This window comes from Antedon bifida, chromosome 5 (assembly GCF_963402885.1).
Source record: "Antedon bifida chromosome 5, ecAntBifi1.1, whole genome shotgun sequence".
Classification (NCBI taxonomy): Eukaryota; Metazoa; Echinodermata; class Crinoidea; order Comatulida; family Antedonidae; genus Antedon; species Antedon bifida.
The window spans coordinates 14,639,173-14,652,126 of record NC_136230.1 but is presented as its reverse complement, the minus strand read 5'-3'; the positions used below and the strand labels follow the sequence as shown (position 1 = coordinate 14,652,126).

General features: G+C 33.8%; 1 protein-coding gene across 1 annotated transcript in view; it reads left to right on the top strand.

Annotated features, from left to right (window-relative positions):
- The window catches only part of LOC144843358 (uncharacterized), an 851,823-nt gene that overhangs the window by 261,728 nt on the left and 577,141 nt on the right, over nt 1-12,954 (top strand). Inside the window, exon 3 of the mRNA XM_078700149.1 lies at nt 2,647-2,745. Within this exon, the coding sequence (XP_078556275.1) occupies nt 2,647-2,745 (99 nt within the window). The remainder of the gene's footprint in view (nt 1-2,646; nt 2,746-12,954) is intronic.

Sequence of the window (12,954 nt, the reverse complement as noted above, 5' to 3'; positions counted from 1 at the left end):
TTTAAAACGTCTTCATTATGCCGAAACGGTACACTGATGTATGTCATTGTTGGTATTTGATTTAAACTAAATAATGTACTGATTATACCAATTAGGCTTACCGAAGTTATTTGAATAAATGCCCTCTCCCCCATTAAACATCTTTGGAATATTCAACCTCCACCCTCTAATAAACGCCCCGCCACATATATTTAGGCCAATGAACTATGCTTGACGCTATTTTGAGATCATGTTCCGAATATGAGCACTGTTTCTATAATTTGACAGTATGATTTTGTATACAGATATTGACTGCTTAGAGGTTAAATATAAGATTTTACATCTCCGAGGGAATGATATTTTGCTTGAGAGAATATATTTCCCGAAGCGCAAAGCGCTGAGGGAAATATATTCCCTCGAACAATATATAATTCCCAAGGGGTTGTCAAATCTTATATTTTATCGATATAAAAGGCGATATCTGTTATATTACAAAGCCAACAACAAGTTAAATATCTACTTCTGGGTCAAGTGTAGCTAGGCCTCCTTTGTAATAAGCCTGATAGTTAGGCGTTGCATTCACCTTACCTTGCAAAGAATAATATACAGATAATTACTAATTAATGATTCCTTGGCAATAAAATATTCACTTAGGCCTAGGTCAGTAAGCCTACATTAATAATAATAACAATATTATTATCAGGTAGGCCGAATAATTTGTCTTCTTCGAGGAGCCGAATCAACGGATGTTCGCCGTGTCGCGCGTAACAGGTTACTACCGTAAGTATTAACCAATCACAAACGGTCTTCATCACATCTAGGGAGAACTAATAACACATGAGGGCGCTATGTATGCATAGTGTACAGGGCCATATATAGAGAGAGTTACGACTTCGAATGGATTAGAAGCCATGTTTGTGTCCAACTATTCCTATGTAGCGTATGGAGTTGAGTCTTTTGTTTTGAAAATGTATAACGTTCAAAAGGCTTTACTTATCGAATTTAATATTAAAACAATCAATTTGATTAAAGGTTTTTGTTAAAATAATAGAAAAATTAGGCCTATAAAGTTACTGCGAACATGATTTAAAACAACAAAAATAGCAATTTCGGAACGGCTCTTGTTGTGCGCTCCATGCACGCTCTACGCGTGCGCTTTTAGTTTGTACAGCGGTTCTCTATTAGTAATGCATTGTTTTTACATTTTGTTGTTTAAAATCATGTTTGCAGTAACTTTATGATTTCGTTATTATCTTAACAAAAACCTTTAAACAAATTGATTGTTTTGATATTAAATTCGATATTTAAAGCCTTGTGAATGTTATACATTTTTTAAGCAAATGACTCGACTCCATACGCTACATAGGCATAGTTGGACACAAACATGGCCTGCGTGCACACCACGTGACTTTCTAAAATCCGTGAACGCGAAGTCGTAACTCTCTCTATATATGCCTGATAGTTTAAAAAGTTTTGTTGATTAATTTCTTCAAGCGAGTTGCGTGGCGCAACGAATGAGACGTTGTCTTGTAACGGTGTGATAAATCTTCGCGAGTTCAAGTTTCAGTAGATGACTTTTGTTTATTTATCGCCAAACGCGAGTGTTGCCACACTAAAATTACACAGTCAATATCATCGTACTCGAGAATTTGCTGGATTTTATATGTTTAATTATAGGGACGCGATAATTACCCGAAAATTACTCCGTCAATATCATCGTACTCGAGGATATATACAATCCTCGCAGCGGTAGTCATGTGATGCAGTTTTAACCAATCCTGTTCACGTATTTACATAGGCTAAGTAATATATATAACACAATTGATTTATATTTAGGCCTATACACACAATATTGTATTTGTAGAAGATTTCACCGACTGCTATATCTACAATTTACCAAGCATTTGGATAAATTGTTTACTTTATTTATCACTTCTTGATTATATTAAATACGGTGTTGTATGTTTACATTCTTTTTTATTCATTCGTAAAAGTACAAAAATGTGATCTGTATTTTGTACAGTTTGTAACGTTTTACTCTCCTACAATCATAAAAAAAAATGCCTTGTAATGCAGAAGTCAATACAATTTTGAAATAAGAGCTTGCTGATAAAATCGGATATAAATGCGTGTCCGTGTTAATCTCGGAACAGGTTTGTTACTGTACGGATTACATTTGTTTGAAATTATACATACATAATACTAACGCATTTCTTATTTTTTACTGATTAGTCTGAATATATTAGACCTATGTTTGATCACATTAGGTCTATAATAAAAAGGTGCATAACATTCCAGAATTTGGAATTGTGAAACAGTATATTTAGAATAATTCTCCTGATAAGAATAATCTAATATTTTGAAAATCAAAAAATAAAGAACCACCATATTTTACACAATTGGTAACAGTTTATAAAGTATAAATGCTACAGTTATTAAGTGTTTAAACGTACTGTATCATCCAGAAGAATATCATGCAAGAAAATACGTATGTAATGCATTAATATTAATAAACTGTATTTAATTTAACAATGTAGCATATATAAATTAAATTATTTAATTGAATTAGTATATAAATGATCAGATCTGATTGATTTTAGTGCAATATTAGATAGTTTGTTGTTGTGAAGTGAAAAATACTATAACATAATGTTTGTAATATTTCAGGAAGGATGGACACCTTTGGGTGCTGCTGCAAGTAAGGGCCACACAGATGTTTGCACTATTTTGCTCAAGGCAGGTGCTAAATTGGATCTTACAAACAATGTAAGTTTTACAAACATTTTTTTTCAAATTTAAAGGGCGAACCGGTAATAACATACCTAAAGTACTGTCACTACATTATATAAATAATAATAAATTAGCAGAACCATTAGAACTATTTATATTGTTCTGTTAACTTCAACACAATATAGTACATCATAACAAGAATAGTTATTTTCATATCATATTTTTATAATAACAATCATGGCCTGTATAACATTATACTCGATCTGTCGGCCTCAACAATGACAACTGGAATCAACGCTTTTACATAATTTATATTACAAAAATCAATCATGCAAATTAATTTTTATACGCCTCTTTTTAAAAAAAAAAAAAAAAATATTTTTAAAATCTTCCAATTTACGACACATTCACGTCAGAAATCATCATCAACATTATTTAAAGCGTCCGCCGGTTGATCTGAGAGTTTCGGTAAAAACAGACATTAATCTATACAGCGAAACCATCGATAGTAACCCTTTGTTAGTATTTTTTAAATAATATCAACGAATAGGCCTAATAGGCCCAAGTAAAGCGAGAAAAAAAAAAATAACTAATATAAATATACTGTATAAGGTTATGTTTTTATTAATGATTTCATTGCCCTAAACGAAAATTTTGCGTTTGCAGAGTAAGCCTGAGAAACAAAATTCGCTAAACTAAAATAGGTCTAATTAGCCTCATACTATAATAATTTAAATGCTAAAAACTCACAGTAAGTTTACGTCTTCCTCTCATTGTTTATTTAAGATTCCTGATAATCGGATTGTAATCAGTTTTGATTTGCCAAACATTCTTGTGTCAAATCCAAAATCACTACAACGTGTGACTGATGAGCTCCAATTGATTTAAAATTAGTATAGTTCAGACGTTAACGAAGGGGTTATCCATGTATTCTTTTTTCATTATGTACTTTTTATATTCTAGTATTAATCTATACAGCGAAACCATCGATAGTAACCCTTTGTTAGTATTTTTTAAATAATATCAACGAATAGGCCTAATAGGCCCAAGTAAAGCGAGAAAAAAAAAAATAACTAATATAAATATACTGTATAAGGTTATGTTTTTATTAATGATTTCATTGCCCTAAACGAAAATTTTGCGTTTGCAGAGTAAGCCTGAGAAACAAAATTCGCTAAACTAAAATAGGTCTAATTAGCCTCATACTATAATAATTTAAATGCTAAAAACTCACAGTAAGTTTACGTCTTCCTCTCATTGTTTATTTAAGATTCCTGATAATCGGATTGTAATCAGTTTTGATTTGCCAAACATTCTTGTGTCAAATCCAAAATCACTACAACGTGTGACTGATGAGCTCCAATTGATTTAAAATTAGTATAGTTCAGACGTTAACGAAGGGGTTATCCATGTATTCTTTTTTCATTATGTACTTTTTATATTCTAGTATTATTTGTTTTTACTTGTTTACTTGTTTCCGGAGCTCAGCGGTGCTGGGTCCGGAGTCAAGGCTAGGCTATGCCTATAAGCCTATCTTGATAATTACATCAACTCTTGAATATGGCGCAAATTTAAGAGGGTGGTTGGATCATGCCCGTTCAAGACTGGACTTAAATTGATTGGTTGATCTTGAAGCTACTACATCCTCCGATAACGAATTCCATAATATAATAGCTTTTCGACCAAATGAGTCCCTCATCCAATTTGTGCGTGAGAACTTAAATTTTAATTTAAAAGAATGGCCACGTGTTCTAACATCTTCATCACGCTCAAAAAAAGAATCAGCAGAAATACTATCCACTCCATGTAAAATTTTAAAAATCTGTTTCAAATGAGCTCTTTGCCTTCTATATGCGAGAGTAGGTAGGTTGAGAATTGTCAGCCTTTCTGAATAAGGTAAATGACGAATGGAAAAAATAAGCTTGGTGGCACGTTCTTGGACTTTTTCCAACAGGTCTTCCTCCTTGCAATGTAGCGAGTTAAAAACAACGTTGCAGTATTCCAGGGTCGGACGAATAATAGCTTTATATAAACGAAGAAACCCATCCATATTTAAAAACTTGAAAGCTCGATATACCATGCCCAACTTCCGATTTGCTCTCATTGCCACATCTGCCACATGTACATTAAAAACAAGTTTAGAGTTAACAGTAACACCGAGGTCTTTTTAATGATTAACTTCATTCAATAAGAAACCATGCATGGCATATACAGATGCTTGTTGTTTTTCTTCCCAAAGTGCATTACTTTGCACTTACCCTAGTTAAAGGTAATTGCCATTTGTCAGACCAGTCACATGCTCTCTCTAAATCTTCTTGTAAAACTTGAGCATCATTCACAGTGTTAAATACTATATACAATTTAGTATCATCTGCAAACATGCGTACAGAGGAAGAAATAACAGAAGGTAAATCATTTATAAATAGAATGAAAAGAACAGGTCCAACAACGCTTCCTTGCGGGATACCACTACTAACATCAGCCCAATCTGAAACACATCCATTGACACTAACCCGTTGTTGTCTATCGTTAGGAAATTCTTGAAACCAGTTTAGAAGTTGACCTCTAATACCCAATGCACTCATTTTCAGAAGGAGTCTATGATGAGGCACACTATCGAAAGCCTTCTTGTAGTCAAGGTAGATACAATCAAAACAATCCTGATTATCAAAATAAAAAACCAGTTTTCAAGTACATCAAGTAATTGTAAAGCACAGGAACGACCTTGCCGGAAACCAAATTGCTCATAACAAATAAGTTAGTGATGTTCAAGAAAGTCCAATAATTCCTTCCTGATAATTCTCTCCATAATTTTACCAACTACCGAAGTTAAACTCACCGGTCTATAGTTGCTTGGGTCAGACTTCACTCCTTTTTTAAAAATCGGTACCACTGTAGCCCGTTTCCAACTATTAGGGACGGCTCCTTCTTGAAACAATTTCGTAAAAATAATATGGAGAGGATAGCAAATGATATCCTTTAGTTCGACTAAGATGCGTGGGTGAATACCATCAGGTCCAGCTGTTTTAGTAATATTCAACGTTGATAAAATATTTAAGATTTCGTCACAAGGAAAGTCAACTTGAGATAAAAAATCCTCTGAAAAATTTTCATCGACAAATACACTACTAAAAAACGTGTTTAGCAAATCAGCCTTATCCTTGTCATCAGACACATGCCTTCCATTACTATCAGTTAAGTTGGGTATACCAGACTTTATTTTGATCTGAGAACTGAGATACCTCCAAAAAGACTTTTTATTAGATTTGATCTCAATTGCTATTTTATTTTCGAAGTCATATTTACTACATCGAATCAGATCTACTGTTTGATTTCTTACTTGGACAAACTTCGACCATTTTGCTGACACACATACTTTTTGTTTTCTCTTGGCCTTTACATACTGTTTCCAACATTTATTTTTTTTGGCAATCTGCTTTTAAATTTTTTTGTTTATCCAAAGGGGTTTTCTTCCGTGGCAAACCTTTCTCATCGGGATACACTCATCAATATTCTTCGCAAGTATATGCTCGAACTCGTCCCATGATTGAATACCTGATTTATCATTGAAAACCACATCCCAATCTACCAAACCAATTTTCTCGCGCAACAAATCATAGTTACCATGCCTGTAACATCGAATACTTGGTTCAATTCTGTCATCTCTTACAAGATCCAATGAAAATTGTAACATCATATGGTCGCTTTTATCCAGTGGTGGAGACTGCATAATGCCATTTATAGTATTCTCTTGTCTGTAAAAACCAGATGCAAAACATTGGGTGTTTCGCCTTCTCTGTATCTAGTAGGTTCCATAACGTGTTGAATTAAAAATAGATCGTTGATGGTGTCAAAGAAACTTCTGCTGGAATCTCCATCTTCCGAAGACACAAAAATTAATTCCCAGTTAATACTTTTAAAGTTAAAATCACCGACAACGATTAAATCAGAAAAAGATGATTTATATACTTCACGGAACAATGAGTTCAGCTTGATGTTATTATCCATACTACAAGTCGGGCTACGGTAAACACAACCTAATAAAAAATCCGTTTTTAATTCTTTTACTCTAACCCAAACTGACTCTATAAACTTATTCTTCTTAAAGAAAATTTGAGAAACTGAAATTCCATTTCTGACATAAATTAAAACACCACGACCAGAAGTAAAATCTTCATTCGAAAAAAATGCTTGGTAACCTTGGACACGAAATTCATTTATCAGTGGCGGGTACAAACAATGCTTTGGTAAAATCTTTGTCAATGCAATAAAATCAACTTTTTCTGAAACCAAACAAGAAAGTAACTCTGACTTCTTATTTAGAAAACCATCACAATTTGAGTACCAAAAGTTAAGTTTCTGATTGGAAAACGTACTTTCTTTTAAATTAGAGAACTTTCTGTTTTTATTTTCTTTATTGGGAACGAAAAAACTTTACTATCTTCCCACTTCGGATAACTATGTCTTTCTCACCCGCATCTAATCGCGTTTTTAATTCACCTTTTAACTTAGTGAATGCTTCTCTTTCTTTCATGGTTCTATCATTACTAACAGCAAAACCCTTCTGAATTGCTAATGAAAACACTTGACGTTTAATAGACTCCTTTCTGAAAACTAATTTCAAAGGCCTCTTAATATCCTTCTCAGCTTTTCCAACACGATAGATAACTTTCATTTCGGCGTCGATATCAACTGAACCGTTACAAAAAGAACGGATAACAGATAAGTCATGTTGTTTGCGGATCATGGGATCACTACTTGTATTTTCCTCAATATTATATAACATTAGGTTACACCTTCTTCTTTCCTTCTCAACTTCATCTTCAAATCTCTCATTCATTGCTGTCAACAAATCAATCTTATCAGTTGAATCCTTAACCTTAAGATCAGCAATATCACTTGAATTTCGTGTGATAGTTTCATCTATACGTTTTATGTCTTTTGAGAATATTTCCCTGTGTTTTACCGATCGTCGACAACGCTTTCAAAAAACCACAAGCAGACTTATTACAGGTACGACAATTACCAATGAAGACCCTGTTCACCAGATGAAATAACATCAAATAAAGACTTGCCTACGTCTTGACATGAACAATGGAAACAAAACCCACACATGCCACACGTTACTGATTGATTATCAACAGCTTTACAACAACTACCACATAGGCCTAGATGAGGTATCGAATCATCCCCTGCTGGGGTTAACGCCGACCTAAGCTTACGAGCTGTCTTAGGCCTACTACCACCTCCAATATAGCCTCCACTAGCCATCCTTAAAAATCACAACAATCCTTGAACAAAAAGGCTTATTTTCTATGACTCCGTCAAGCAATAATGCTAAAGAGCAAATAGCGTTATGTTTTTAAAATACTTGCGATCGAAAAGTGTAAAAATAATGATAATAAAAAGGTCTCCAGACTACGAAATCATAAACACGACCAACCACCGCTAGTGCGCCCTCTCTTAAAATTTGTTTTTACTATATAACTGGCAACCCGATAGATAACATCTCTGATTTTTTACATTATTTTTACATATTATCGTAAACATGATCACGGCGAAGGTGTTGCTGTACCGTATCATGTACGTAAATAGCAGTATACTGACAACAGCATTTACATAAAGAAATTGGTATAATTTATATACTAAGCGAATACATTGTCTATTCCTGACATGTTTATTTGTAGAATATAGTTGCTTTATGCTTTATGCGATTTAACCGTGCAGATACCAGGGCACTTTGCCATGCCCAATACTGCCCTGATTTACGAAAGGGCATTATCTCAATTTTTTTCAAAATTGAGATTTTTGTCTTACATGACTTTTGAGGGTATAATCTATCATTTAAACTTAACAGCTACTAAAAATGTTTTCTATAAATATTAAAAATATTTAAAAAATTAAAATCAGCTTGGGCATTATCTTTATTCATACCTACAAAAAATTCAGCAGAAAGCATTATCTTAAAAAAACAATACACAACAGGAAATGATCGCTTGACTGCACACTGAAGCAGTAACAATTATCCAATCAGAGGTTGACTTTATGCATGCTAATTACCACGCTCAAACTATGTTTGTAGATGTTAACTAAAATAAATTGAATCTTTTAATCAAAATATTGTATTTGACAACACTAACATAAATTTATGTGGATACCAAACTAAAATGGAAAAACATGACTACAAAGAACATTTTCAAGTGCCTATTGAATGAGTAGGCCTAAGTTTATTACTTTTTATTACTTATGTCTTCGTTATTATCCTTGAAAATGTTGAAAATGTAAAAAAAAGTCCAATGGTCATTTGTAGTGTTTTCCAATTGATATTTAAATCAATGTCAAGCAACTTTTGTTATAAAACAATGGCATTGGGAAATTTGTATTTTAGTCTTTTGAATTACATTTTGATTGAATAGAGCTTTTTGGGTGTGGCTGTAAGCAAGCGTAGTCATTACATTGAATTCCATTTAAAGAAGTACTATTTTAAAAAGTTGAAACAAAATTAAACCGGAAATGTGAATATATGGATACCAGTTATATGTCTAGAGAGTTTTTAAAGAAAAACAGGAATTCCACAAATTAAAAAAGACAACATAATAAAGAAATTGATTCCACAAACAGAAAACTTTTGGAAAAATCGACCAACTTCAAACGTACGCAATCTGTTAGAAAACGAATAAATATATCAAATACAAAACTTGTAAATATAATGCATAAAGCAATAATCTGTATCAAGAGAGAAAATACGATAAAATCACTGTACATCGAGTTTTTATAAATGTTTTTTTTATTTTTTTGTCATCAAATTTCATGAAATCCTTCCAAAGCGAGTACCACAATCCCGCCCCCCTAAACCCATCCCCACCCCAACAAACACCCTCCCCACCCCTCGCCCAACGGCCACATGTTACTCACTCTCCTTAACTTTAACCTATCCCTAATGCAACATATTTGTCTTGTGCTATTAGATGTTTTGTAGTGTACATTCTATGTAAATATAGAGATAATGCCTTTTGTTAAATTATCTATTGTTATTAGTTAGTATGAATAATTTACAAGAAGGAATTATCTCAATTTTGACCCCCTAAAAAATAAAGTATTAAAATAAAATTCATGTTACATATTTTCTATATATGTACTAATACCTATTATAACTGAAAAACCATTAATTTGTCTTTAGATTTTTAAAGATAAACTCAAACACGTTTTGCTTATTTACTCAAAACTACATTTTTTGAGATAATGCCCTTTCGTAAATCAGGGCAGAATAGTCAAGTCAAGTAGTTGACATAGCTACTAGGGAAGAGGCTATTCTTGACGTAATTATTACAAATCTAAAACAATAATTATTATAACTATTGTCACTCTGACTTTACACTAACTGTTGCTTCGTCATCAAAATATTGTTAAAAAAAGACAAACAATAGCAAGTGAATTAGCCGACCCATGTCTCCTCTTGCCATTCAACAAATTGTTGAGTGGATTTACATCGCATTTTGGATGAGGTTTTCAATGTAACTAACATTGATTAGGGCAAGCATTATTAAATACTGATTAATTATTCCAATCAGTACAATTAAAGTAGTAATTACAAACACATGATGACACGGTTTACGCTTAATACACATCTTCCATCCAGGGACCAAAATGCGTATAGTTACTTCCCCGGCGAATTTACCGACGCGTACGTCGTGTACTGTGTATACGTACGCTACAACAAAAGCGTACGAATTACGTTCACGATCTAGGCTGTTCGAATTATTAAATGTACGATTTGTATGACACTTTGTACCGTTGGGTACATAAAATACACGTTTCATTGTAGGCCTACTGATAAGCCTACAGTACAACAAAACATGCAATTTTTGTTCAGCCAACATTTTTGTTGCGTTGTTTCGCCAGTCACGCATGCCATCGGACCTCGCCGATGTGCAATGTGTTTTGAAAAGAACAAGTGGGTGTTTTTTCAAACTTGTAATTCTCTCGTATCGTCGGCTTTTGTAACTGATTTTAAATTCCATCTTCTCTTTAAATTTTATAGAAAAATGTATTACTATATATAGGATACTAAAATAAGCTTTTTCACTGTGTATTAATTACATAAACATATAATACCACCAAAATTACGAGTGAGAATCAATAATATATGATTTGATTTGATCACTTTATTTCAGAATAAATATTCCATATATACTATTATATACAACAACAAATAATACAAAACCGGAAAATCAAACTAAAATAGGATTTTTTCCCACTTAGTGTAGAGATTTGAATATCGGAACAAATAGTTCGTGGATTTCACAATTCACAACTCTTAATCTAAAACCATAGACGCACTTGCGTACATGCTCGTAGAAAGAGGGAATTCTCCTCGTGGCAAACATATTACTAGCACTACAGTGCTTAGGTAAAGCCTAGCAATATTCTCAATGAGTTGTTGTAGCACACCTCCAAAGATTTAATAATCTTAACAGTGGTTAGACCATAACATATCATAAGACATGTTATGAAAATGCAGACCGTCTTAAATTACGTGACATGTTTCGATAAATATATTCTCATGATAATTATTGACTCATTTAAACGCAACTGTGTAGTAGGTATACAAATACTCTAGGCTTTGATTACAGTTCTGATGATGAGAATATATTTCTCGAAACATGTTAAGTAATTTTAAGACGGTCTGCATTTTCGATAAATGCCTTATTGATTCTCACTCATAAACGTGTGCAGAAGTACCGTCCTCATAATTTCTGAGGAAAATTATTATTAGCCCTACTAATATTTAATATTATATTTAATAATTTATTTTAAAACGTCTCATTTTCATTGCGGTTCACGTGTCGATATCTGCGCTGTATCAAAGTTTCAAGAACCAAAATGTGAATCAAGTTACTTACTAGTGATAGGACGCATTTGTCTGGCGGTGTCCCTTTGTAAGAAACATTTATACAGTAACTCTATATTTAGAAGTTGGACCAGCTTACGCGTCGACATCCGAGGGCCATGCTATATACATCCAAGGACCAAAATGCGTAGTTACGAGAGGCGGTACGTATGCTCCCTTTGTAAGAAACGGCAATTCATTCGCAACTACCATTTACAAGTCTACCCACTGGGCCTGTTTCTGCTGAGCAGGAATATTCGGTTATTAACCGATTATTTTTTTAATCGATTATTTTTGGGCAGCAGAAACGGCGCAAAATGAAATAACCGATTAAAAACACTCAATCCATTGCGTGTTTTAACCGATTATTTCTTGTTTTAATCGATTATTACGGAGCAGTTTTGAGCTGCAATACAAATAGCGATAACTGACCACACTTTGACCTCTAGAGTAGGCAACCCTCACTCACAAAGCATGCTGTTTATTTGCGCAATCGACGATAATCAGCAAAACAACGATGTGGACCGATGAGATAACATTTTGATTGTTATTATTTTGTGGAGGGGAGGGGGGAAGGGGGGCGGGAGAATTATACCGAGAGACTCCAGGATTCTACGTTACAAGTACACTGTTACATCCATCCCAGTCCAGGCTAACGATGTTTTGTATGACCTTTTTTAGGCCTGTTGTTTTCGGTAGAAATTATAGCCCAGCTAGGCCCTAGAGTAGAAGAACCAACGGCGAAACGAACTTTCTCGCCGACGTGCCCTTATTAATACATCATTGTTCTGTTGTATGTGGTACGGTAATAGGCCTAGATGTTTAATTTACAAATAATATATATAATTTACGTCAGAGTTCAATTTTTAATCCTACATGTGAGAGTTTTAGGCAGCGATAGGATGTAAACAAACCAACTCTCATCGGCCTTCAATAACTTGAACTGCGTTGTGGGTATGGATTACGTGTTTTTAATCGCGTGGACGCGACTCAATAGTTCACTATGTCGGTCGGTCGGTGTGTCTGTCGGTCTGTCTGTCGGTCCGGTATCACTATACGTTTTATCGCTTTTCTGTACTTTTTGAACTGTTTTGATGTACAGAAAATGTTTAAAGTACATTACTTTTTGAAAGTTCATTTTTTTCTGAGAGCACGCGACTTATGGCTGTTGGCCTTGTTTAAAAAGCGATTACCATTACCAACGTCGGAGAAAATTTTCAGTTGCAACGCGGTTAATTCTGTGGTTTGTGGTACTTAGGAAAATCGATTATTTTTAATTTTTCAGCAGTAACAGACCCACTGTCACTTTCATTAGGTTGTTTACTACTCCAACGCCTAGAACGTAGCATGTACCA